The sequence below is a fragment of the Falco cherrug genome, chromosome Z (genome assembly GCF_023634085.1).
Source record: "Falco cherrug isolate bFalChe1 chromosome Z, bFalChe1.pri, whole genome shotgun sequence".
Lineage (NCBI taxonomy): Eukaryota > Metazoa > Chordata > Aves > Falconiformes > Falconidae > Falco > Falco cherrug.
The window spans coordinates 44,827,200-44,850,642 of NC_073720.1; the positions used below are offsets into that span (position 1 = coordinate 44,827,200).

General features: G+C 38.5%; 1 protein-coding gene across 4 annotated transcripts in view; it reads left to right on the top strand.

Annotated features, from left to right (window-relative positions):
- Positions 1 to 23,443, top strand: part of DAPK1 (death associated protein kinase 1) — a 95,155-nt gene that overhangs the window by 45,900 nt on the left and 25,812 nt on the right. For all 4 annotated transcript variants that reach the window (XM_055698522.1, XM_055698523.1, XM_055698524.1 and 1 more), the window contains exons 4-16: positions 9,493 to 9,631; positions 11,584 to 11,713; positions 11,992 to 12,040; positions 12,181 to 12,207; positions 12,631 to 12,783; positions 12,930 to 12,975; positions 14,633 to 14,722; positions 15,958 to 16,050; positions 17,633 to 17,752; positions 19,394 to 19,492; positions 20,268 to 20,366; positions 21,481 to 21,579; positions 22,854 to 23,051. In XM_055698522.1, coding sequence (XP_055554497.1) covers positions 9,493 to 9,631; positions 11,584 to 11,713; positions 11,992 to 12,040; positions 12,181 to 12,207; positions 12,631 to 12,783; positions 12,930 to 12,975; positions 14,633 to 14,722; positions 15,958 to 16,050; positions 17,633 to 17,752; positions 19,394 to 19,492; positions 20,268 to 20,366; positions 21,481 to 21,579; positions 22,854 to 23,051 — 1,342 coding nt within the window. The remainder of the gene's footprint in view (positions 1 to 9,492; positions 9,632 to 11,583; positions 11,714 to 11,991; positions 12,041 to 12,180; positions 12,208 to 12,630; positions 12,784 to 12,929; positions 12,976 to 14,632; positions 14,723 to 15,957; positions 16,051 to 17,632; positions 17,753 to 19,393; positions 19,493 to 20,267; positions 20,367 to 21,480; positions 21,580 to 22,853; positions 23,052 to 23,443) is intronic.

Sequence of the window (23,443 nt, forward strand, 5' to 3'; positions counted from 1 at the left end):
TCACGAATGTAGCAAGTTTATTTATTTAAAGGGTCAAAGAGGGAAAGATGGCACATTAGGAATCCCTTTGTAAACTGAACATACTAATTGCCGTAAAGTTTTTGTAGTTCTCAAAATCACCATGGTGTTACGTAAAGCTATTGAAAAGGCAAAAGATTGTTGTTCTAATCGCGTGCTTTGACACTTAAATATGTAATCCCTTTCTTCTAATACTCGCATTTTGCCTAGGGACCTACTCCTCTGACATTCTTTGTTCTTACAGAACAGTTTCAAACAAACAGAAATAAAACTGAAAGCTTATTTAATAACTTGTTTTGCTACCTCAGAATTCATCCGAAGTGGCCATTTTTCCTTCTGATTAGAACATAGGATTTTTCCTGGGGCTTGTGTCCCTTTATGACTGCAAGATGATACAGTATATCACATACAGACAGGATTGCATTTCAGTCAATTTTTCTAGTATTTAAAGAGGAACTAAAAATCAACATTCTAGCTATGTATGAGAAATTCATAACAAAACAAAAACCCAGAAGAAACACTGATTTCCTATTAGTAAGCAAGTGTAGTAATGCAAGCAGCAGTGAGGAAAAGTTTTTCTGGTTTCTGTTCTTGGTAGAACCTGCAGCCCACAGGTGTCAAGGCACTGCAGCTGCCCTTTTGGTGCTGCCATATGTTAACATGCACAGTCTCAGTGTAACACGGTGTGTTGCCTGTTCGCTATTGACTTTTATTTCCTGGTTGAGCAAGCAGTTTGTAGTATTGTGTGCAGTCTCCTAAATATTTTTCTGCACTGCATCATTAATCAGCTGTTTCTCAGAGGTAAGCGACTGACTGTAGAAGTTTTCGCTTCATTCCCTTGCAGCAAATATTAAATCAGTCAGCAAAGTATTCAGGGTGGTGATTTGTATGTGGAAATGTGTGAGCAGTTAGTTAATTATTGCAGTGGCAGGGTCCTCATAATACTGAATGCAAAACGGAGCTGCATGTCTAAACGTTTATCGACATGGGTGTTTGGAGGGTTTTCTCTCAAACCTACCTTATGTTGAGAAGCTGGCCTAGCAAAAAAAAGTATTACCAAACATTTACTTTCTAAAACTTTTGAAATCAAATGGTTCCTTAAAAGATTCAGCACTCACACTCAATCATGAGATATCCTTGAAGAGCCTTACTTTATTACAATCTTTTGGTATATTTAGAGAAATTGGGCATATTTTCATGTTTCTAGGTCTTACTTAGTGGGAAGTGTCTCCTTGATTTGGAAATAACCTTTGAAATTCCCAGTCTGTGGACACTCCCATCTTCAAGGAATGCTGTGCATATTGCATATGAACTAGAAGACACTGTCTCTTCATTTTCTTCTTTTTTCCTTGTATCACACAAATAACAGAATAAGTCAGAATTTTATACTACTGTTTTCTATCCAGGTGCAGTAACTAGTCTCTGTTATGTGTTAGTGATAGTAAGCTATTTCTGGTGAGCTCTGCTGAAGCCATGATTTTACTGGACTTCACAGACTAGAAAACACAGATGCCTCTGTTGCACAGTGATAAGTATTTTCTTTCTTTGAGCACATTTTACACCTACTTGGTTCCCCTTTTGCTGGCCTTGGATACATAATATCTGTCTTTTCTAGTTTTTCCTTCTACTTTACTATGTACTCATTTAGACTGCACACCTACAAAATATACTCAGTTTGTGGTGCATTGTGGAAGCTTGGTTATGGTTTCCCAGTGTAACCACAAAGAATAAATACCCTTATCCTAAATTATATAGTAGTTCCTTAGAGTGCTCAGAAGTAATGCACATGGTTTCGCCTTTTAATATAGCTTGATTGCAGTAGCTCACTTTTCTCACTGGGAAGCTGTGGAAGGAGTTAGGTATTCATCCTTCTTTCTGCAAAAAACATATGAGAAAAAAGCATTCCTTGACTGGAAATCTTAACTGAAGACCATTAGTTCTTGTAGCATAGTTCTGAGTGATTAATATCTGTTTTAAAAATTCAAAAAAAGGAGTAGAAAGCTTTGAAAGTCTTAGCTCAGAAAGACAGGAATGACATTAACTTACAAGTGATTGTGCATTAAATACTATATTTCTTGCATTTTTAAGAAGTTAGTTCCTGTATGTTTTCTTTAAAATTTCATCCTGTGCATCCCAATGTCTCAGAGAGAGTTGCCACCTTAATAATATTAACCAAAACAACACAACAGAGCAAGGAGAGAATGATAGATCCGTGTATAAAAATTCTGATGATGTCATGAGTTGCTCATTGAAGGTAAAGAAGAACAAATAACGATGAACTCTTTAAATTCCCCTTCTATCTTATTGGGGAGTTAATTCAACTTGTTATAATAGCTTGGCTGCCAGAGAAGCTTGAAGTCTGCACTTCATTTTGAAGTCTTTTATTTTCAGTTGTCTCTTGATGGAAAGAGCTCTGAGGTTTTTGTGATTTTTCCCTGTAAATCATACAAAAGTTGTTCTTGAGTGGCCTTGTACTGAATTTTGAGAGGAGGATTGAATCTTTAGTGCTTACTGGGATGTAATAGCAAGTAAGCAAGCTCTGCAATGCTAATTTGTTTTGCCACTTTTGACTTGAAAATCCTGAATTGCAGGGCCACAGAGGACATGTAGATGGGTAAGAATGAAGGCTTGACAGGGCTGAAAAGAAAGATGCTAGAGCCAGGGTGGCTGTGCCACACGTTGAGTTCATCTTAGAGGGAGAGCACTTGGCTTCTGGGCTCTGCAGTCCCTAAGCGAAATACATGGCACTCTTGTGTGCTAAGTCTGAATGCTCTTTGTATGTTAAATTTGAATGTCTTGGGTAAGATCAAAACACTAAGGTAGTCTGCTGAGCCAAAGTGGTGGGTTAACAATGTGCATTATCCAGACTCTGGACATTTACAGAACTTCAGTGATGAAAACCTAAATATTAGCTGTGTTTGGGTGCATGAAAGATTCACATTCATTAACATCATCTTCTTAGTAGGACTCAACTGCTTAAATCTTAGTCTGGATGTTGGTGCCTGTGTTCTTCTGGATGGTCATTCTGAAGGCCAATACTTCTTGTTCAATGTAATTGGAAAAATTAGGCACACTAGAGAGGATTTCATGACAGTTAGCATCTCTGATAGAAGGTGGACAAATGAAAATGATACGGCATAGTGATGCCATTAAATGTCTTTTGATTTTTCTGGTAGCTACCTAAAGAAAAAACTCAGTACAGTGTTGTTCAGCCGGTAGGTAAGGTAACAAGCTAACAGCCCTGGTCTGCTCTTTCAACATATTTGGTACACTTTGTACTTCTGAGGAGTGGGTTTGTAACTGAACGATTGGTAAAGGCTGTGAAATGAAGTGGATGATGTAAACCCCCTTAACCTTAAATAAAACAGATGTAGCAATATTTTTGGTCTAGTCTTGGACTGCCAACTTCTGTTTCAGAATAATGCAAGGAGTCATACAAAAGACATTTGACCACAGAATCCTTAGGGAAGACATTTCTTTTACAAGTTGACAGGAGGAATTTTTGGATTAGAGAAGAATACAGATAATGTATCAAATTAAATCTGCTTTAAAAAATGGAGTACATTGTTTTTGCAATTCTTTAACTTTACTAGCTAATGTTGTTTTGAAATCTAAGCAACATACAGTAAACCTTGTGAACTTCAACTTACTGGTTAAGTTTCTTCCAAACAAGGGGTTTGAGCTTAGGTTTTGGGGTTTGTGTGTGGGTTTTTTTAACTTCATTAGAAATAGTTAGATAATCATTAATTTCCATTTAGGTGCTATTACAATATGAGCAATGTGACCAAAGTGGCATGTGACTGAGTCATTACAAGGTGACCATGCTGACTTTGAAGGTTAATTGTTTCTGAGTTCCCTTTGTAGGTTCCCATAATGACTTCCTCTGAGATCTGGTGATCAGTTCTGTTTCATAGTTAAGAAAGCCTGGCAACTTGCAAAAGCACTGTCAAGAAGTCCTTTTTCCACCGGTGTGATACATCTTTCCCAGAGGAAGATATGTGAAGCAAACATACCTGTCAGCCTTCCTTCAGGAAGGCTGCAAAATGCTTTTACCACTGTGCATTTTGTGAGAAAGAATGCCACTGACCCAAGGCTTTATTTTACTTGTAGCAGTTCAGGAAAGCTAGCACCTCTGCCTAGAAATATCAGGAAAGCAACAGATACCAGCTTTGCTCTTAGTAAAAATGTTTATACAAAATATTTCTAACAGTGTTCTGCTACTCAAAAAAAATACAAAATGTAGTCATGTTGTGACACTGAAAATATATTTACTCCTTCTGTGTTATAACATGGTCAGTAATAATAATAAATAATAATAAACCTTTAGGTTTAAGGTGTGACCTTCATCAATCATAAATTCTTACTTTATTGAGCAAAATATTTGAATAGTCTATTATGACTGAAAAATTGTGATTCAGTTTGAATGTAAACAGAAAGGTTTTATACAGGAACATTAAAGAATTCTTGCTTTAAAGGCAGTATGTGAAGGTGAACACAGAAGCTTTGCAGCCATAAAGGAATTTAGCTGCAGCTTGATTGTAATCAGGCTCCTCTGTTAATCTGCAGTGGTATAAGTTGTTGCCCATCAGTTACTTGCTAGCACTTTGGAGATCAGATTTGCATTACAGCACAGATCAACAGCTTAGAAAGATGTCTTGTAATTCCTTACCAGCAAACATAGAAATTGAACAGAGAGAAGCTCAGTGCTTCCAGAGGATACTGGGTATGGATACTCTGAAGTGCTCTACAGGTAGAAAAAGACTAGTGCTTGGTGAACTGCTTGCCTCTGCTCCCTTCAGGAAGCAATCTTTATCCAGCTGGTGATTGGCAGCAGTCTGTTAGATGCATGGCGCCCCTGCAGAGCCCCAAAGGTAGGCTAGGAGTGAGTTTGCATGGCTTTGGAATCCTGCACAGCAATCTGGTTTCAGCCAGTTTTCAACAGGGTGTTTGTGCACCAGCCACCCCAATGCTAGCTTAGAAACAAGGCCTGGGGCATTCTGCTGGAAGTGGAACCAGTGTACTTCTGGGGAGAGGGTGACATTCAAAAAGATCAGTCATAGGGGCTGATATATGGAGTTGTCTGCACCTTCTCCTTTATGTTAAGACAGCCTCTGTACATGAGGTGGGATGTGCACAGGTATATTGGTGAAATGGGGTTTTCTGCTTGTCTTCTGGCTCCAACTCTGAAGGTGACCGTGGGCTAGTAAAATGGGCAGTGTTTCTTTACTGTGGGACTGTGTTATCCTGGCCGAGGCACAGGCCTGGACTTGAAAACCCAGCAGCTTTTTCAGGACATTTGAGAAGAATGCAGTAGCTTACACAGCTGATGTCTATACTGGCTCATTCTAACCCATTTCTTGATCTATGATATCTGGAAGTCCGGTCAAGATCATGTAGTGATTCTAGATATATACACTGGTTGTGAAATCTGTGAAAGCAGGCTCTGTGCTGATAGACCTGGCAGCACTATAATCCGGTGAATTAACTGTGGAGGTGAAACTTATAAGGGATATTGACTGTGGACCTGTATTAATCCTCTGTGACTTGCTTGGAGTAATTGCCTTGCAGTGATACCATGATTGTCTATATACCTGTGGTGGTGCAGCTTAGTATCAGACCTGCTAGAGTCAACAGGAAGGCAGGGGATAAGCAGTTGTCTGATGGGTGAGAAGAGGAAGCTAAGAAACACAATCTGTGTTACTGAGCTCCTGTGGAGGTGTGGGTCGCAGTCCTTCATGTATGGGAAAGGCCCCTGCAGGCTGCCTGGAGCGGAGGGACCTTTCTGGGAAGCTGGGGTTTTCTGAGCTTCTCGGTCATCTTGTGTGGGCTGGTGTAACGTTGTATTCATCATTGCTATACAACCCCATTTCTCCCATGCCTTATGTTCCTGCCGGTGAAAGTAAGCAGCAGCAGAAGCTGGCTGGGCACTGTGCTTGCCAGCAATGGTGGTGCCCAAAGGCAGAACTCAGGGTGCTGAGCCCGACTCACATCTGAGGAGTTAACAACAGGAGGTCGCAATGGCCTGCCCTGTGAGGTGAACCCATGTAGGATCTCACCCTAGGCATTAAGGGTGAGGTGTGTAATGTGAAGGGGCACGCTAAAATTCTGTAGACCAGAGGTGCAGCTGCTTCGGAAGCGAAGCTTTTGAGTGTATTACAGCCAGTCCCTTCTCACTCATCTTAAGCAAGGGCTGAACCTACAGAAGCACACAATGCTTTGGAAATATCTACCACTTTTGCTAATTAGCTTCCAAATTTAAAAAATTAAGAATTTAGTGTGTTAGTGTCTCAGGACCTCAGTTTTAAGATTTGCAAGCACTAGGTATATTACCTGTGAAATACAGCTAACATTTTATTTGGCGCTGTTACAAGGACTATGATACGATTAAGAAGCGTCAGTGTAACCTGTAGCAAAGACAGGAGGATAGTACTCAGCAGTGCTAGAGAGGAGCTATATGCAATCTCATGCTACTAACTCTTCACAGATGCGACATTTTTGAGACACAGAAGAACACATGTATGTCAAACTTGTAATTTCATACTGTCTAAACTTTCAGGGTACAAAATTGCACAAAATGGAATGATTGCAGATAAGAAGAAGCTGAAGATGAAGAGGCTCCTTCCATTTTACACAAATGCAGTTATGTTTCTTTGTTAGTTGTGTTGAAAATAAGTAAAGTATCTTTAAAATGCCACCAGGAATTAAGAGTGAGCTCTAACAGCCATAAAACATCCCCATACCTGCATGACACTGTCACAGTCTGTTTTGGACTGCAGAGTGGGCAGCACAGTGTTGCAAGTTGGCATTGCTGAAAATGCATCCTCTGAGTACTTCTGCTGCATTTGTGACAGCTGGTGAATGCTTTAGGCATCAGCAGGTGCTTTCAGTGTTTCACAGGTTGGGTGATCTACATGAAAACTAGACTGGATAACTGTGTGTTTGTTGCAGTCTTTCAGCCCCTTCCTCAGCTGAGGGTCTGGCTGTGCTGGCTCGCTGAACTGTGTGACTGTTAGCCCAGTGCCAAGTCAAGCTGAGTGCATAAAGGTGCTGTGTTTTGCTGCCATGGCTGCCCACAGCTGGGGAAATAGCCACAGTGAGTCTGTCTGCTCCGTGTGGCATGGCTGTGCTCCAGTTGACAGCCTCCTGGCAACTACAGCAAACGTTCACTTGGTAACATGTGGAAACAAGTTCCATGTGATGTGTAAGGCCCTTAGCTCAGTAATTGGGAACGAAGAGAAATGCCAGCACTGTCACCACCCACGTTTCTGTTCATCATCACAAAGTGCTGCAGCGGTACAGCCTGAAAAACTTTTTTTTTTTTTTTAAGTCAGAAACAAAGAATGAGCAAATATGCATGTGTATCCATTTCTAAGATGTTTTTGACCAGCCTTTGTAAAATAATGAACTGTATTTAATCTTTAGGAGTTCATTTTAATGTTTCTACAACAACAACCAAAAATACTAAAATTACCTCTCTTCCTTCCAGTCTGTAATTCTTATATTTAATGGTACTTGTCACGGTTTAACCCCAGCCAGCAACTAAGTACCACACAGCTCCTCTCTAACTCCCCCTGCACCCCTGCCTTGGTGGGATGGGGAGGAGAACCAGAAAAAGACTAAACTTGTGGGTTGAGATAAGAATAGTTAAATAATTGAAATACAGTTTAAAAAACCCAAAACAACAACAACAATAATAATTGTAATTAAAAGGAGAGAGAGAGAGAGAAGAATACAACCCAAGGTGGGGCAGGGTGGGGATGGGACGTCAAGTGACACAATTGCTCACCACCCACTGACCGATGCCCCTCCAGTCCCCAAGCAGTGATCACCAGCCCCGGCCAACTGTCCCCAGTTTCTATACTGGGCATGATGTTCTATGGTATGGAATATCCCTTTGGCTAGTTCAGTTCAACTGTCCCGGCTGTGCTCCCTCCTGGCTTCTTGTGCACCTGCTCACTGGCAGAGCATGGAAACTGGAAAGCCCTTGACTTAGGGTCAGCACTACTTATCAACAACTAAAACATCAGTATGTTACCAATGTTGTTCTCATGCTAAATCCAAAACACAGCACTGTACCTGCTACTAAGAAAATTAACTCTATCCCAGCCAAAACCAGGACAGCACTTTGTTTCAGTAATTGCTTTCAGGCAGAAAATATTACAACAGAAACAATAACACAAAACAATACTTTCTGTATTGCCTAGGAAGCTTAGTGAAAGCTCCGAGAACTCATTAAAATACACTTTTCATGCAATTTACATTACAATAATGCAGATTACTCTTTAAAAGTAGACATGATAAAGAAGCCAAATTGTTTCCAGAATTTTGCCCACACTTTTTAGTTACTGTTCTCTGTTAATCCCATTGTTTTTCATAATCAGAACTTTAAATCGTGAAGAGGTTATTTTCTTCCCTGCAAAAAGGCAACATAAATTAAGGTATATATTCTGAATTTTTTTAAGATATCAGTACAATGCAAAATATAGGGGATAATATGATAATCTTTGCAGTCTCTAAGACACTTATGGTAATAATGCTGTTTTTATAAACCAGAAAAAGTTTGCCACGGTGGACAGTCATCCTCAGTGTATGTCCTTAAACTTAAAGGAGATGGGTTGTGTTTTAAGAACAGTTGTAGTTCATGTTTACTCTTCACTTCACTTCAGTATTTCTTTTTCTGTTGACAATTACTGTCACTTCAGTGAGGCTGCTGGCTGAGTTGAGAAAAGGGTCGTCTTCAGTTTATTTCTCTCCCTCAAATGCAAACATCAAGATGTACTTATGTATCCTTCTCACTTCTTACCTCTCTTCTTTCTGCCTGTGCAGCTCAAACTCCTGCTAGAAATAGTCTTAAGGGCAGTCATGACTTCTGCTTGTAGGAAAGGTGTGGTAATGTTAGACTAAAAATGCAACATATGTGCTGAGTGTAATTCACTGTTTCGAAGAACAGAATATATTTTCAAAAAGTTGAATGATTTGAGGAGTTTGAAAACTGAATAGTAGGACTGCTGCCAGTAAATATTTTAAAATAATCTTTAAATCCTGTATTTTTCAATGAGGGTGGTGGACATCTTTTACTAGCATGAAACAAAGTTTTGTTTTCTAGATGTCCCATTACATGAGTATGTTTTGAGTATACATACTTCCCATTTAATTTCATTCTTTTAAATGTGCAAACAGAGAGTAGGTGGGGTTTACTTCATTTAAGTTTAGATAGAGCCAACCATCTTTGGTGGTTTCTTTTAAACCTTTTTTTGTTTAAAAATAAGACTTTTTTTATTGTATTCTTTTCAGGGTGAGGAGGGGTGGTTACTAACTATTTTGAGTATTGAATTAAGTAATTTTAATATTTTTTTGGTATTGACAAAGTTTAAAGCATCTGGATCCTTTTCAAAACTGGTTTGAGAATAGCTATGCTAAAAACCCATTGGTTGAAACAAAAGCTCATCAATAACTCTGCTTCTGTTCTCCAAGTGTTGCAGGTGGAGAGCTGTTCGACTTCTTAGCTGAGAAAGAATCTCTCACAGAGGAGGAAGCCACAGAATTTCTCAAACAGATACTTAATGGTGTTCAGTATCTCCACTCTCTGCAAATTGCTCACTTTGATCTTAAGGTATGTTGAGCAGATAAAAACTTGAATAACTGTAAGCAACATCCGTTCAAGTCCTTTTTAACACCAGCCACAAATCTGCCGTCATGCAGATCTTGGCCATAGTTTCGTTTGCTAACTTGTGTAGACAGGGGAAAGCTCAGCCACTGAAAAGAAATTACTGAACCGTAAATAGTTGCCATCTGGTTTTAGTGTGGGATTCTTCATGGAAAATGGGAACTTCCGATGAAATTAAACAATTCTGAGCAAGCAGTCTTGAAATAAAAAATATTATGATTTTATGGAATGTGGTTGGGATCTGGATGAAACATTCTAACAGAATGCCTTTTTTCCAACTGTTTGGGGGTTTTTTGGCTGTTGTATACATCTTATGTTCATGTGAACATTATTTATAGGTACTATAATTGAAACAGTACAGAGTTAAGTACAAAGGTTCTTGCAAACGAAACATAACAGATAATTTCCTCTTCTGTTTTTTGTTTTTGGGGCTTTTTTGTTTGTTTTTAGAAAACCTGTTAATTGCATCCTTTTGGTTATAAGAGAGCTTTTGTGTCTAAACTCAGTTACCACTTTTTTTAATATTTTGATTTCAGAGTATTCCTCTATAAGATTTTTTTTTTTAGAGGTAGGCAACTGAACATTCCATGAAGTCTGCTGAAGTCAGCAGCTATGTCTATAATAGGAAAAGGAGGCATAATTACGACATTGCATTGCAGTTCTGAAAGGGGTGATGTGTTCTGGGGATGAGGTAGGGAAAGGAATGGTTTTCAGGGAGAACGTACCTTTTCTAGTCTTGTCCTCATTACATACAGTAATAGATTTGATCTTCGTATGACAGCAAGAGAAAAGAACTACGAACCTAGTAAGAAATACATTTCTTACAATTTGAAATGTACATTTTTGCCAATGTGCTTACAATAAAGCGAAGCATCCTTACACTGGATACTAAGAATATGTGAATTAAAGTATGCAGCAAGAATTACAGTGTGCTGAACAATAAAAATATGCAATAGAAATATAGGGAGGGAAGGAAGAACATTATGTTTGCACATATCAGCCCCTGTAATTGGGGAAGAGAAGTAAAAGAAGGGTGATGAATAGCCCTTCTTAATGACTCCAGAAGTTCATAACGATGTAAGCAGGATGGATGTAGCTCAGGGAACTCTTCAGAGCATGCCAGTTTATGGGGATGACAGGATATGGAGACTAAGTAGTTGGTTCTGTATGCTAGTTGGGTGTGTTGAAGTGTAGAAGCAGGCTCCTTTAGTGCTGCCCTTGACATTTTATCTTCTGATGTTGTTCTGTTTTTGCAAAACTTTGTTGCAAAATAATCCAAAGCCCATATTTTGCAATAAACTAGAAAAGACATGAGAACCTTCTTGTTTTTGTGGGGGGGGGGTTGTGGTTGTGTTGGTTTTTTGTGTGTATGTTGAGCCTTACAATCTGGGAGCTAGACCACTCCAAAAAGTTCTCTTGAAGATCCAAAGGCAACAAGATATACCTCTCTGATTGCTTGTGTGATGTGAAAGAAACTTCTTTTCAGGGAGTAGTGTTAACCAAGCCCAAATAGTAGTTTATTAGACTTTGTTTCTGGTAAGCTCCAAGCACTGCTCAAATGACCATAGCACAGAGGCTGTGGCCTTTACTGAAGACATCATGTTTCACTTAGAGTCCATCCACATGAAAACTGCAACTGTTGTATCTACAAGAGGTAAAATGTTGGCCCTGTGGAAATCATACACTCTGTCATCAACATGAAATCCTAATTCACTGTAGCTGATTTTTAGCATATGTTAGATTGTAATAGGAAAAAATGGGATTTTTCTGCTGGAGAGACAATTAAAGAGGCAGAAAGAGGTAAAGAGAAGTATTCAGTGCTGAAGAATGCTGGTATGTGTCAGACATTTTGTACCTATGTATAATCTCTCTTTCTCTCCCCCTCGTCCTTCTCAAAGCCTGAAAACATAATGTTGTTGGACAGGAATGTACCAAAGCCTCGCATCAAGATTATTGACTTTGGTTTAGCACACAAAATTGACTTTGGAAATGAATTCAAAAATATCTTCGGAACACCAGAGTTTGTTGGTGAGAAAACTGGTTTCTTCAAACTATTCTTTTTCAGTCTGTGAAACAGTCTGTGTGGCTTAGCTTGGTTTGGCTGAGGTACAGGTTATGCAATTTGTGTGTAATTCATAACATTTTGAAATTTAGATGAGCAATTTGTAGTGTTCATATTATACTTATACTTGCATTAAGATGTTTTTATCTCTCAGCATCTTAGCTTATTATCTCTGACATATATAGGCTCAGAGTAACAGAACTGTTCTTTGACTAGGTACTGATCTTCCTGCTTTCTCCTTTAGCTCCTGAAATAGTAAATTATGAGCCTCTTGGTCTTGAAGCAGATATGTGGTAAGTTATTGGATCTTACTTGAAATAAATCTCTCGTGATTATTCTTATGTTCTAACCTTTTTTATTTTTCTCTCCTCTCTCCGCCTCCATCTCTTTTTCTCCCCTCTCCCTCATCTTCGCCCCCTGCCCTTCACTCCAGGAGCATTGGTGTAATAACTTACATTCTGTAAGTACCAAAATATATGGGTGGTTCTTGTAAATGCTATTTTTTAAATTCTGATTCAATCCTCTGCGGTTTTGGTGGTGTCCATACAAGTCAAAACATTGATTGCATATCATGATTCAAGCTGAATGATCATAAAAGAAACAGTATAGTTTTTGAAAGAATGGCCGTTAATCAGAATTTACATAGCATGGGAAGCTGTCTTCAAATCTGTAGGTGATTTTCCACAGCAGCTTCATCTTAATCAATATTCTCTGAAATTACAGGAAAGGTTTTTGCCCTACTAGATCACACCTGCCTGAAAATACCTTTGCAGTCTTAGAGCAGAAAAGAAAAAATGTTCATGTTCTGCTATAATTTGATCTCAGAGGGTTGAAACGGCAATATTACAACATGTAATGAGAGGAATGTCTGTCTGTCTTATAGTCTAAGTGGTGCGTCACCATTTCTTGGAGACACCAAACAGGAAACACTAGCAAATGTGTCTGCTGTGAATTATGAATTTGAAGAAGAGTTCTTCAGTAATACCAGTGCCCTCGCTAAAGATTTTATACGAAGACTTCTAGTCAAGGATCCAAAGTGAGTTGTTTCTCTTGTGTATGCACTGTTGCAGCCTATGTCTCTAGTATTTCAAATGGCATTATATTTTGAGATATATTTAATAAACATGTGGCAGTGTGTATTTTTTACTATCTGAAACAGCTCCATCTTTTATTCTATTAAAGGAAGAGAATGACTATTCAAGATAGCTTGCTGCATCCTTGGATCAAGGTTAGTATGTAATTCATTCTCTGTTGCCTGTTGCCCTGTTTTTAATCATTCTTCATTTCGTACTTCACTTTTTCTTTTCAAGTTACTTAACAAGGAGAATTGCCATAATTGTTTAATGTAACTTTACTGTTTTGGAAAACTGTGTGAAAATTAATACATGGAGAATGTGGACTTCATTAACATCTCCTCTATGTAAGTTAGCAATAGAGAAGTAGCCTGCTATTGAGATTAAAATCATGCTTAGGCAGAAAAGCTAATCTTCAGGGAGCTTTGGACTGACAAAGATAACATTCTCTGAATCCAGTCCAGTTTCCTCTCACATTTTTCATCTTCTAATTTCATTGTTTAGATTGGGTAAAAAAGGGCCTTTCCTCTTTAAACTGAAGAAAGCAGTTGATGCAGAGCTGGTCCACTTCTTTCAGTGATACACAGTGGTTGGTTTGGATTGAGCTGTTAGTGGTGCTACTAAGTTGAGAGGGAGAAAATGGGACCTGTTGTTCTTAATGTGTGTAGTAACACCTACCAGTTAGGTTTTTTGATTCTGTATCACATTCTGATTGTGAGTAGTAAACCTCTGCAGTGCCAGTGATTTCCCAGGTCTTGGGGATACACAGTGGGTATTTGACCCCACTCCACTTCCCAGAGAACCAGTTAGCAGCATATTTATCTGTGCCACAGCTGCTCCAGTTCACAGTTCAGCACCCTAGGGCAGACATTTCCACACCAGTACACCAAACTACAGATTTGACTGTGCTTTGCTGACTTTTTGCTGGGTTAGTCTTAAACAGTTGAAAAGTTAAGCATGTTGAACATGTTAAAATGATCTTTTAAACCATTGAAGTAAGCATTGTCCAAGTTTGTGTCTCAGGAACCAAGGTCTCCACTGCTGCAAAAAGACATATTCTTTTGTGCCCTGTTACGTTCCTTTATATCTTAACTTTGTGGGTATTCTACCCCCACCCCACTGATCTATATTGTCTTTTCCCCTTCCCATTACTACCTTTACCTGCATTTCTCCATAGAAATGACTTAGGGTATGGTATCATATAATAATGCAAAATTTGGTATACTCCACTGGTTACTGGTGCTTAGCTTTGGCCTATGAGAAAGTTCAAAGGGTGCGGCATTAGAGCTTGCTGCACAGGTAGGTGGGATGTGATTTTTCTTAGGGTCCCAGCAGCATCCACCTTATTACACTGAGACTGGAACAAAGTTTGACTGAATTTAAAATCAGCCAGGAAATCTAACCAGAAGACAAGATTTATCTAGGAGATGATAAATAATAATAAAGGAGATGATCCAATGCCTCCATCACAGAGGGACATGAAGGATAAAGCCGAATGTTCTGTTGGCTGTTGGCTTTTTTTGTTTGAATTCAAAAAATAAGTATTTTAGTATTGCATGAAATATTCTTAGGTCTGAATTTGCTTTAGGGCATTTTATGTAGAAATTCCATCTGCATGCCCCAGTAGGCTGTGGATGTTAAAATGATGTGCTTACAATTACTTCATTTTTACAATATATTTACAATATTATTATGATGTAAATAGAAGTCATCACTGAAGAACAGTGTCTTACATACAGGAAGGTGCTTTATGAAAGTTCTGGTTGTAATTTGTGATATTGTACAACAGCTTGATTTTTCTTTTGCGCATAGCCTAAAGACACCCAACAAGCACTTAGCAGAAAAGCATCTGCAGTGAATATGGAAAAATTCAAAAAGTTTGCAGCACGACGAAAATGGAAAGTAAGTCATTCAACAAATCTTCAAAATGTTGGTGACATAGAGATGCAGAAGCATTACCTGCTCCAGGGAGACATCAGTGCCTTTAGGAGTCGAGAAGAAGAAACTCATTCCTCTTTCGTTTGGGATAAATTAGGTGCTTGAGTATGGGGGTATGGGAGAACATTTCTTGGTTAATCATCTGCATACAAATGCTTGTGTGTGGATTGTTCATTTTCTGCATCCAGCTGAATGCTGTCATCATGTGTCTTGGTAACAATTTCAGAGAAAAGGCATTTCTAAGTGCCAGTAAATCAAACATACCTTAAGCAGGCCTCACAGAGTTAGTTATTCCAGTGGTTATGTCAATGTGCAACAAAGTAGGAAGTAAAACTAGTGTCTTTTGCAAAAGATTTTTGGTCTGAGACTGTCAAACCTGTTTAGAAGCTTGGCATCACTTAATCTTTCCAGAAATGGGGCAAGATATTAGCTGAAAGTGTTGATCTGTGCAAGGAGCAGTGCATCAAAACAGTTGTCCCTCCTCCTTCAGCTTGCACACTGGGGAGTTCACACTGAACTAAGCAAGGGTAAGACTGTTGTATGAGAAATCTCTTTATCATGGGGAGGGATGAGACATGAAACAACACAAGTCACTATTATTAAAAAGGCATTTTATTCATGGTCACAGTGGCCAAGAAATAGGATGATTTTGCTAAGCTATGGACCAAAGCTACAAAATACCCAGCTGTGCAATACATTTTTTTTGCTGTGGTTTAGTCTGTGATAGATGAACATCTATGGTATTTTTAAAATTTTAAGTACTAGACTGCTGCCCTAGAGTGAAATGGTGGGTCTAGGAATATGGTAAGAAATGCTGTCAGCTAATATACATTTAGTTTAGGTTTTCTGTATGTACATACTTTAAAATATGAACATTTAAATATTTTTAGTGTGAACAAGAGGATGTGGTACAAATCTGGTTTGGTTTGTATTTGAACAGCTTGATGAAACAGTAGCAATCAAAAAATATTATATAGCTTTGCTTAGCGCATATGAATAGCCTATTTGGATTATAAATGTCTAAAGAAATTAAAGGTTCAAATGCAATATAAAACAGAGGTAGAGGGGGTGTTGAAGTCAGTTTGTTTTGCTAATACAACAGTATTCCTTTAAAATCTCTGCAATAGCATCTTATCACAAGAATTTGGATTTGATTTTTTTTTTTTACATATAGCTTTTTTCTTCTTATTTTTAAAAAGCAATCAGTGCGCTTAATATCCTTGTGCCAAAGATTATCAAGATCTTTCTTGTCCAGAAGTAACATGAGTGTTGCTAGAAGTGATGATACTCTGGTAAGTGTGTACTTGCATGCTTAGAATGCTTTACTACATCTGAAACTTAACATCTTCTGAAATTATTCTAACATACATATTAGGCTATTGAAAAATGTGCATAATTCATTAATCTCATATGTAGAAAGTAATAGATTTTAAGGCTACAGAGGTCAGTTATCCATAGTCTAATCTTCTACATGACACAAACCTTGAAATTTAATTTATTAATTACCATGGTGAAGCTGATAGCTAGTGCCAGAAATTCATCTATCTTGTTTTTGAAGTTTGATTCAGGAGGATTCTTTGTACTGTAGCAATTATAATATGAAAAAGTTGCATCTGAATTTTTCATGGCACTGTGTAGAGTAAAATAATACTGCATTTTTTTAATAGAATATTCTGAATCACTGAGACCTTCATAGATCCAATTAATTGCTAGACAGCAGTGTCACGACAAATGGTTATTTAAGTAGGAAATTTTAAAACCTGAGACAGTACTTAGTGGTATTACATACATCTACTAGACTTGAGTAGTCAGGAGCAGTTGTTGTGTGGTTTATATTTACAAATGCTTGTAAATACAAAAGCATTCTTATTTAGCTTACTGTCCAGGTTTTAATGTACACTTCACCAATTCCCTGTGATCAGCAAAGTATGTATGTTAGTATGTTTAGAGCTGAGTAACCTCATCTTTTCTGTGCATTAATATGATCAAACTTCAAAAATTCTGCAAAGCCCTTTTTATCCATATTATCTTCCCTGTGTCCCTCCTGTGCAAGTCTGCACTCTTTGTTTCCAGTTTTCCTCCTCTTACCTTTCTCTTTCCATGCTCTTTGATCTCTCCGTCTTGCCCTCCTTTCCCGGCCTCCCCTACCTCACCTATCAGTATCCCATTTAACACTGCATCAGCATTTCACACCTGTGTTGCAGCAGAAGGAATTGTAGCCTAGTGTTAGTGTTCTAAAAAATCTGAAACCTCAGGGGAGAGGAGGTAAGAGTGGTCCAAACATTGGGCTCAGTAAATGTCAGTTCTTTGACATGTTAGTGCACAGGAGAAAAAGAAAAGTCATACCTGCAGCACTATCTGGGCTCATTACTCATGTTCTAGATTTTTAAATGGTCCATTTGAATAGATGAAAGCTTGGTCCAAAGTATCTCTCCTGTGTCATATACCTGGATGGCGTGAAACCTGGTACTCCAGTTTGTATTTGTGTACCTCTGGGGTTTTTTTAATGTTCACATAGATGCATGGAATTAGTTTCATTTCCTGCAAGTATTGCATCTATTGTAAGTCCTAGAAAGAAGAAGAAAATACACCTAATAAAACAAACCTGTTTGGAATCTCCATGAGTATCAGGTTTGTGTGTGAAGAGGGAAGCATATTGTACTAGAAAAAGCGTGGGGGTTTTTGGTGTGGGTTTTCAAATAACATGCATATGTGTTAGCCATATGCTTCATGAAGGATTACAACTTGCAGCTGAAACACTCTAGAAGAACTTGAAAATTGTACTTTTCAATCTTTTTAGATGTCTTGGCAGCTCTTGAGAGGGATTTTTTCCATGTAGCTAACAATTTTTCTTCTTTCTCATTTAATTACAAGGATGAGGAAGATTCTTTTGTGATGAAAGCTATTATTCATGCCATCAATGATGACAATGTTCCTGGATTACAGCACCTTCTGGGGTCTCTGACAAATTATGATGTCAATCAACCCAACAAGGTAGTGTGGTTCTGTGTTGAGGTGTGGGGGGTACTAGCTATCACGCTGTTGAATAGAGCAACGTGGTTGTAGAACAGAAATAACATCTGAAATGAAAAGGAAAAGGCAAGTGGATGGGAAGTAATTCTGCCTTCCTTTACGAGAATTTTTAATGTGTTCTGTGTTTGGTATTCTGAAACTACCCGAAAATGGACCCCATTTCAGGGAAACCAGGGCTTTGAGAAAGTATTAATCAAATCTATTGTCAGGAGCTGTGATGTATCAGATAACAGCCTTTGCTTTTGTTTGCAGTTGTTGTTTCTTGTGGCAGAATACGTAGGAATAACCAGATTGCCAAAACTGACTTTGCAAAGCACTATTAGAATCAAAAGAAACTGCAGAAAGTGGTTGTGTGCACATAATATTAGATGGTGTCGTTTGTTCAGAAAGGAAATTACTTGCCTACTACAGCATTTCAGTGTGCTGTTGATGCGCTGATGGGAGTATTGGAACTGAAACCGAGAGACCAAAGTTCTGTCACTGGCTCTGCTGTTTAACCTTGGATAAATCATCTCTACTCTAATTTCCACTTTTTTGAATGGTTATACTGACCTTCATTATGAAGTACTTAGAGAAATATTCATGAAGAGCAATATAAAAGTAAAGCGTCTGTTACTTTATTGTTATGTGATCTTGAACCTGTCAAGAAATAACTGTATATTTTTGTTTTAATGATGCAGTACATTTAACTTTCCCTTATGTTACTGGTGGCTTGTGTTTTTGAGGTGGTGCAGCAAACACCTTGAGTAATCTGGCATGAAATGTAGATATGAAGAAGTTGCAAAAGGGAACATCCTTGCCAAACTGGGCTAATGATAGCTTAACATTAATATTCCTAATTTGAAAAGCATGCCTTTAATGTGTGGTGTATCATTTATCAATAATACTGTGGCACTGGTGAGGCTGCACCTCAAATATAGTGTTCAGGTTTGGGCTCCTCACTACAAGACATTGAGGTGCTGGAGTGTGTCCAGAGAAAGACAGCAAAGCTGGTGCAGGGTGTGGAGCACAAGTCTTATAAGGAGCGGCTGAGGGAACTGTGGTGGTTAGCCTGGAGAGGAGGAGGCTCAGGGGGGACCTTATTGCTCTCTACAACTTCCTGGAAGGAGGCTGTAGGCAGGTGGGGACAGGTCTCTTTTTCCAAGTAACAAGCAAGAGGACAAGATGAAACAGCCTCAAGTTACACCAGGGGAGGTTTAGATTGGATATTAGGAAAAATTTCTTCACCAAAAGGGTGGTGAAGCATTGAAACAGGCTGTTCAGAGAGGTGGTGGAATCACTGTCCTCAGAGGTGATTAAAAAATGCATAGTTGCAGCATTTAGGGACATGGTTTGGTGATGGACCAGGCAGTCCTGAGTTAACAGTTGGTTAATTGATTCAATGATTTAGTAAATGTGAATTCATCTCAAAAATATGGAAGATTGCTATGCAATAAATTTCTTTGAACAAAGGGGCAAATTATTTTGTAGACAGTATTCCCTGAACACTTGATTTAAAACTGGAAATCCAGTGATGCCATTCAATGCCTGCCTTCTGTTCCACTCTCTTTCTTAATCCTTCAAAAATTAAATATATTGTTCTTGCTTGTATTTCATTGTTAGCACGGAACACCTCCGCTACTGATTGCTGCTGGCTGTGGAAACATTCAGATACTTCAGTTGCTTTTAAAGCGTGGATCCCATATTGATATTCAAGATAAGGTCAGGGTTCTGCTTTGTCACCGTTCTGTACAAGTTTTTCAGTACATTTAGCAGAGGACAAACAGTTCAGACCAAGTTGTACTGAAAATGAGGAAACCTGGGCTGTAGAGCCTGTTTTCTGTCTTACACTGCAAAAAGAGAAAAGCAAATCTTTAATGATGTCCTTTGTTACTAGTGCGTGTTCTCTGATTTTGATCACTTTATTAGCTGAAGTAATTTGAATGATACTAATCTTAAAATGCAGTTCATGCTTACAAAATTGCCTCAATTAGTTCAAACTAGTGATTGTCCTAGAACTCAAGGGGTGAACTTTATTTAATATGGAATGATAAGTGCACATTTTAATGATGGGGAATATCGCAACTAAAACTTGTATGTGATGGAGGGTATGCTTTGCAACAAGGTTTTTTTCAGAATGTGTTGTACCACAGGTTCATTTAAAGCAAACTTGAAGCACTGCCTGCTTTTCTAATAGATGGTAAAGTAAGTAGCAGGAAGGTTTTTGTCTCATGGCTTCTTTCCAAAAGATACCCTTACAAGGGGGAAGAGGATTATTCTTGCAAACAGTTAGTGAGCCCATAGAGGGGGTTTTGTTGTCATTGTTGCTATGTTGTTCAAACAATTTGAAGTATTTTCAAAAAAAGTATGTTCATATAGGCTTGAATAGCTGTTCAATACATCTGTGTACATCTAAGTGCATGTATACCTCAGCTGAAAATCTCGAATTAGGATTCTAAATCAATCAGTAACATCTATAATCAAATATTTTTGACAGGCCGGATCTAATGCAATCTATTGGGCTTCTCGACATGGTCATGTAGAAACACTGAAATTTCTCAATGATAATAAATGTCCTTTGGATGTTAAGGATAAGGTAAGAAAATAATTATTTTTCCTTTTTCATGCAGACAGCCTTTTTTTTATTTTTTATTTTATCAAAGAGAGAGGTCTTCCAGTTGGAATGATTTTCAGCTGTGCCGTAATTCCAAGTATGTGACTGGCTTTTTTAGTGTGGTTTTATAAGCTGACATACAGGGCTGTGTTAACAGAGTTTCAAAGTGGCTGGATGTACTGATCGTTTTCCTAACAAATGTTAACCAAGTGTGCATATTAAATGTGGTGAGTACATGGTGGGTAGGTGGGGAAGTACAAACCTAAATTAATTTTTGCTTGAAGACTAGATTTCTCATTGAAATTCAGGGTAAAATTGTGATTCTGCTTTCCATTCCTCTTGACTGAAAATCACTTTTGTCTGACAAGTAAATTTGACTGTTACAGAGGATAATGAAGACTAGCAATTAATAGCTGATAGCACGTACCTTGTCTTCAGCAGTATTACTTGAGCAACATTTGCCCAGAGAACTAGTTGCTTCTAAAATATCACACTGTATCGATGTTTTTATACTAGCCAAAGCTCCAGCACAGAGACAACTATACTTGTGAAACACAGTTTGCTTTGTTGAGGCAACTAACGCACAGAAAGGCACATCAGCAAAATTAGTGTTCAACTCCTTATAGGGCTGCTCTTTTTCATATAATTTCAACAAAAGATTGCAAATAATTGCATGTAATGAACAAAATACACCAGGATATACCAAGGTGTTAAGCCAGCTCCTTTCATTTGTATATACAGGGTGGAGGGAGAGCATACAGAAATAGTATGAATAGAAATAGGACATCTGTTTCAACAGCAATAGCTACCAGTTCATATCGCTCAGAAATCCCGTTATGACCTGGAACAAATTAAGTAGGAAAATAAGTTCTGAAAAAGGAATGTCTTTGAAGAAATAAGTTGTCAGGTGGTAGTGTGTCTGTCACATACAAGTACAGCTTGTAAGCAGGAGATCTGTGCTGACCACAGCTGTGCCACTGGGTTACAGGGAGGGAGGAGTACTGCATGTAGCATACAGGCATTCAGGCTGTACACGGCAATGTATATCTAGGGGTGACATAGAAAATTACACTGGCATGTTCTTCTGCAATTGCAGTCTGGGGAGACCGCTCTTCATGTCGCAGCTCGGTATGGGCATGTGGATGTGGTTCAGTTTCTCTGTAGCATTGGATCCAATCCAAACATTCAAGACAAGGTGAGTCCTGGACACTGTTTTTCTTCAACAAATAAGACTTTAGTATGTGTGGTCAAAACTCTTTTATTAGTCTTTGCCTTGGCTCCAGCTTGTTTTTGGCCTTCGTGGGACTTTTCTGAAGTGTCAAGCACTCATTTCTAAAAATGAAAGAAGGGCTCAGGAAGACTTCTTTAGAACTCTGAACTCTTGTGAGAAAACAGGGAAGAAAAATCTTAGTAGAAAAAAAAAAATCCATTTGACCCAAATCTAACTGTGTGGGGGAGTTCCATAAGCCTCCCCAAGTGCTGCATCCTCTAGAACTATCTTCATATTGTTTAAGGAGCAGCAGGCCAAGGGCCCACAGGATGTGCTGTTTGACTATTTCTTTTTCCTCAGATTTTTGCTGAAATCTTTAATACAGTCCAAGTCCTCTACTATCATCATCATCAGTTGTCTCCTCATTGGTATTTGCCAGGTACAGGGAGGATAGCCCATTTCTTGGAATTTGATAGAACGACTTTTTTTCGTGCGTTTTAATCCTCCCTGCTTTTCAGTAGCCTACTCTCAGTAGCATGTTTTTGTAAAAGATTTGAGTTTCTTAATGATGCTCCACATAACTGATATGAAGTACAAGGAAATTGAAGGTGAATATTTTGAAGCTTCCTGGGTTCAAGCAAAATGCAAACTAGAACTTCAGTCACAACTGAACTCAAAACATACAGTTTGAAAAACTTGTCATCATGCACATTTAAAGGATTCAGGTGTCTTTAAGTAGCCACGTCACTGCCTACACTCCTAAATCATTAGAATGTGCTTTTTGAATGTGGTAGACAGACTGCCTCAGACTGCAAATCCAGTGGGATTTACATCTCCTTGGTGAGTGATCTGTTTGAAACACAGGGATGTAGAAGTTGCTTATGAATGAGAATCAGTTTTCAAGTGAGAACCAAGACAGTGAGCTTCAGGAGCATGGAAACATCTAAGCTGAGCTTACTGACATGCAAGCTGTTCTCAGTAGATAGCTTTATGGTGAGAAATACGGACCCTCAGAATCCAGGTAACGATGAAAGTCTAGTGTATTACTGTAACCACATGATACATCAGCAGGCGTTATTCTTGTTATAAGAATGTCAGCATTAGAGATTACATCTTTTTATAGGGCTTAGTTAGTAGACTGTCTTTTTTTTTCCATGTCATCTTCCTGTCTTTAAAAGTTAAGCTGCAGAATTGTTCCTCCTAGCATTTTGTTTAGCTCTTTTTTTTTTTTTTTTAATGTTTGTTTTCCATGTTGATAGGAAGAAGAAACCCCACTGCATTGTGCTGCTTGGCACGGCTACTACTCTGTTGCCAAAGCACTCTGTGAAGCAGGTTGCAATGTGAACATTAAAAACAAAGAAAGGGAGACTCCGCTCCTGACAGCATCTGCCAGGGGTTACCATGATATTGTTGAATGCTTGGCAGAACACAGGGCTGACCTTGATGCAACAGACAAGGTTAGTCTGAGTTGCTTTTGGTCAGGAATTACATCCAGACATCACATGCCACACAGCTGTATCTCTCTGAATTGCTTCATTTGAATGCTGCAAGCCAGCATTGTTTCCATGACACGGGTTTTCCGAGCACTTCATATGGAGACTATTGATGACTGCAGTAGTCTGTAAAGTTGCCCATGGATTATTTTTCCACGATTGGGTTTTTGCTGAATTTTTATCAACTTATTAGTTACCATCTTATGAGTAACACTGTGAAAAATGGTAGGAACATTGCGTTAGGTAATTGGCAACAAAGTATTAACTTAAAAGATGGATTTGCTGTTTGCCTTTGATTCCTATGGGTTGGATAAATCACACCTATTTCCAATAAACTACATTCTGACAGTTTAAAA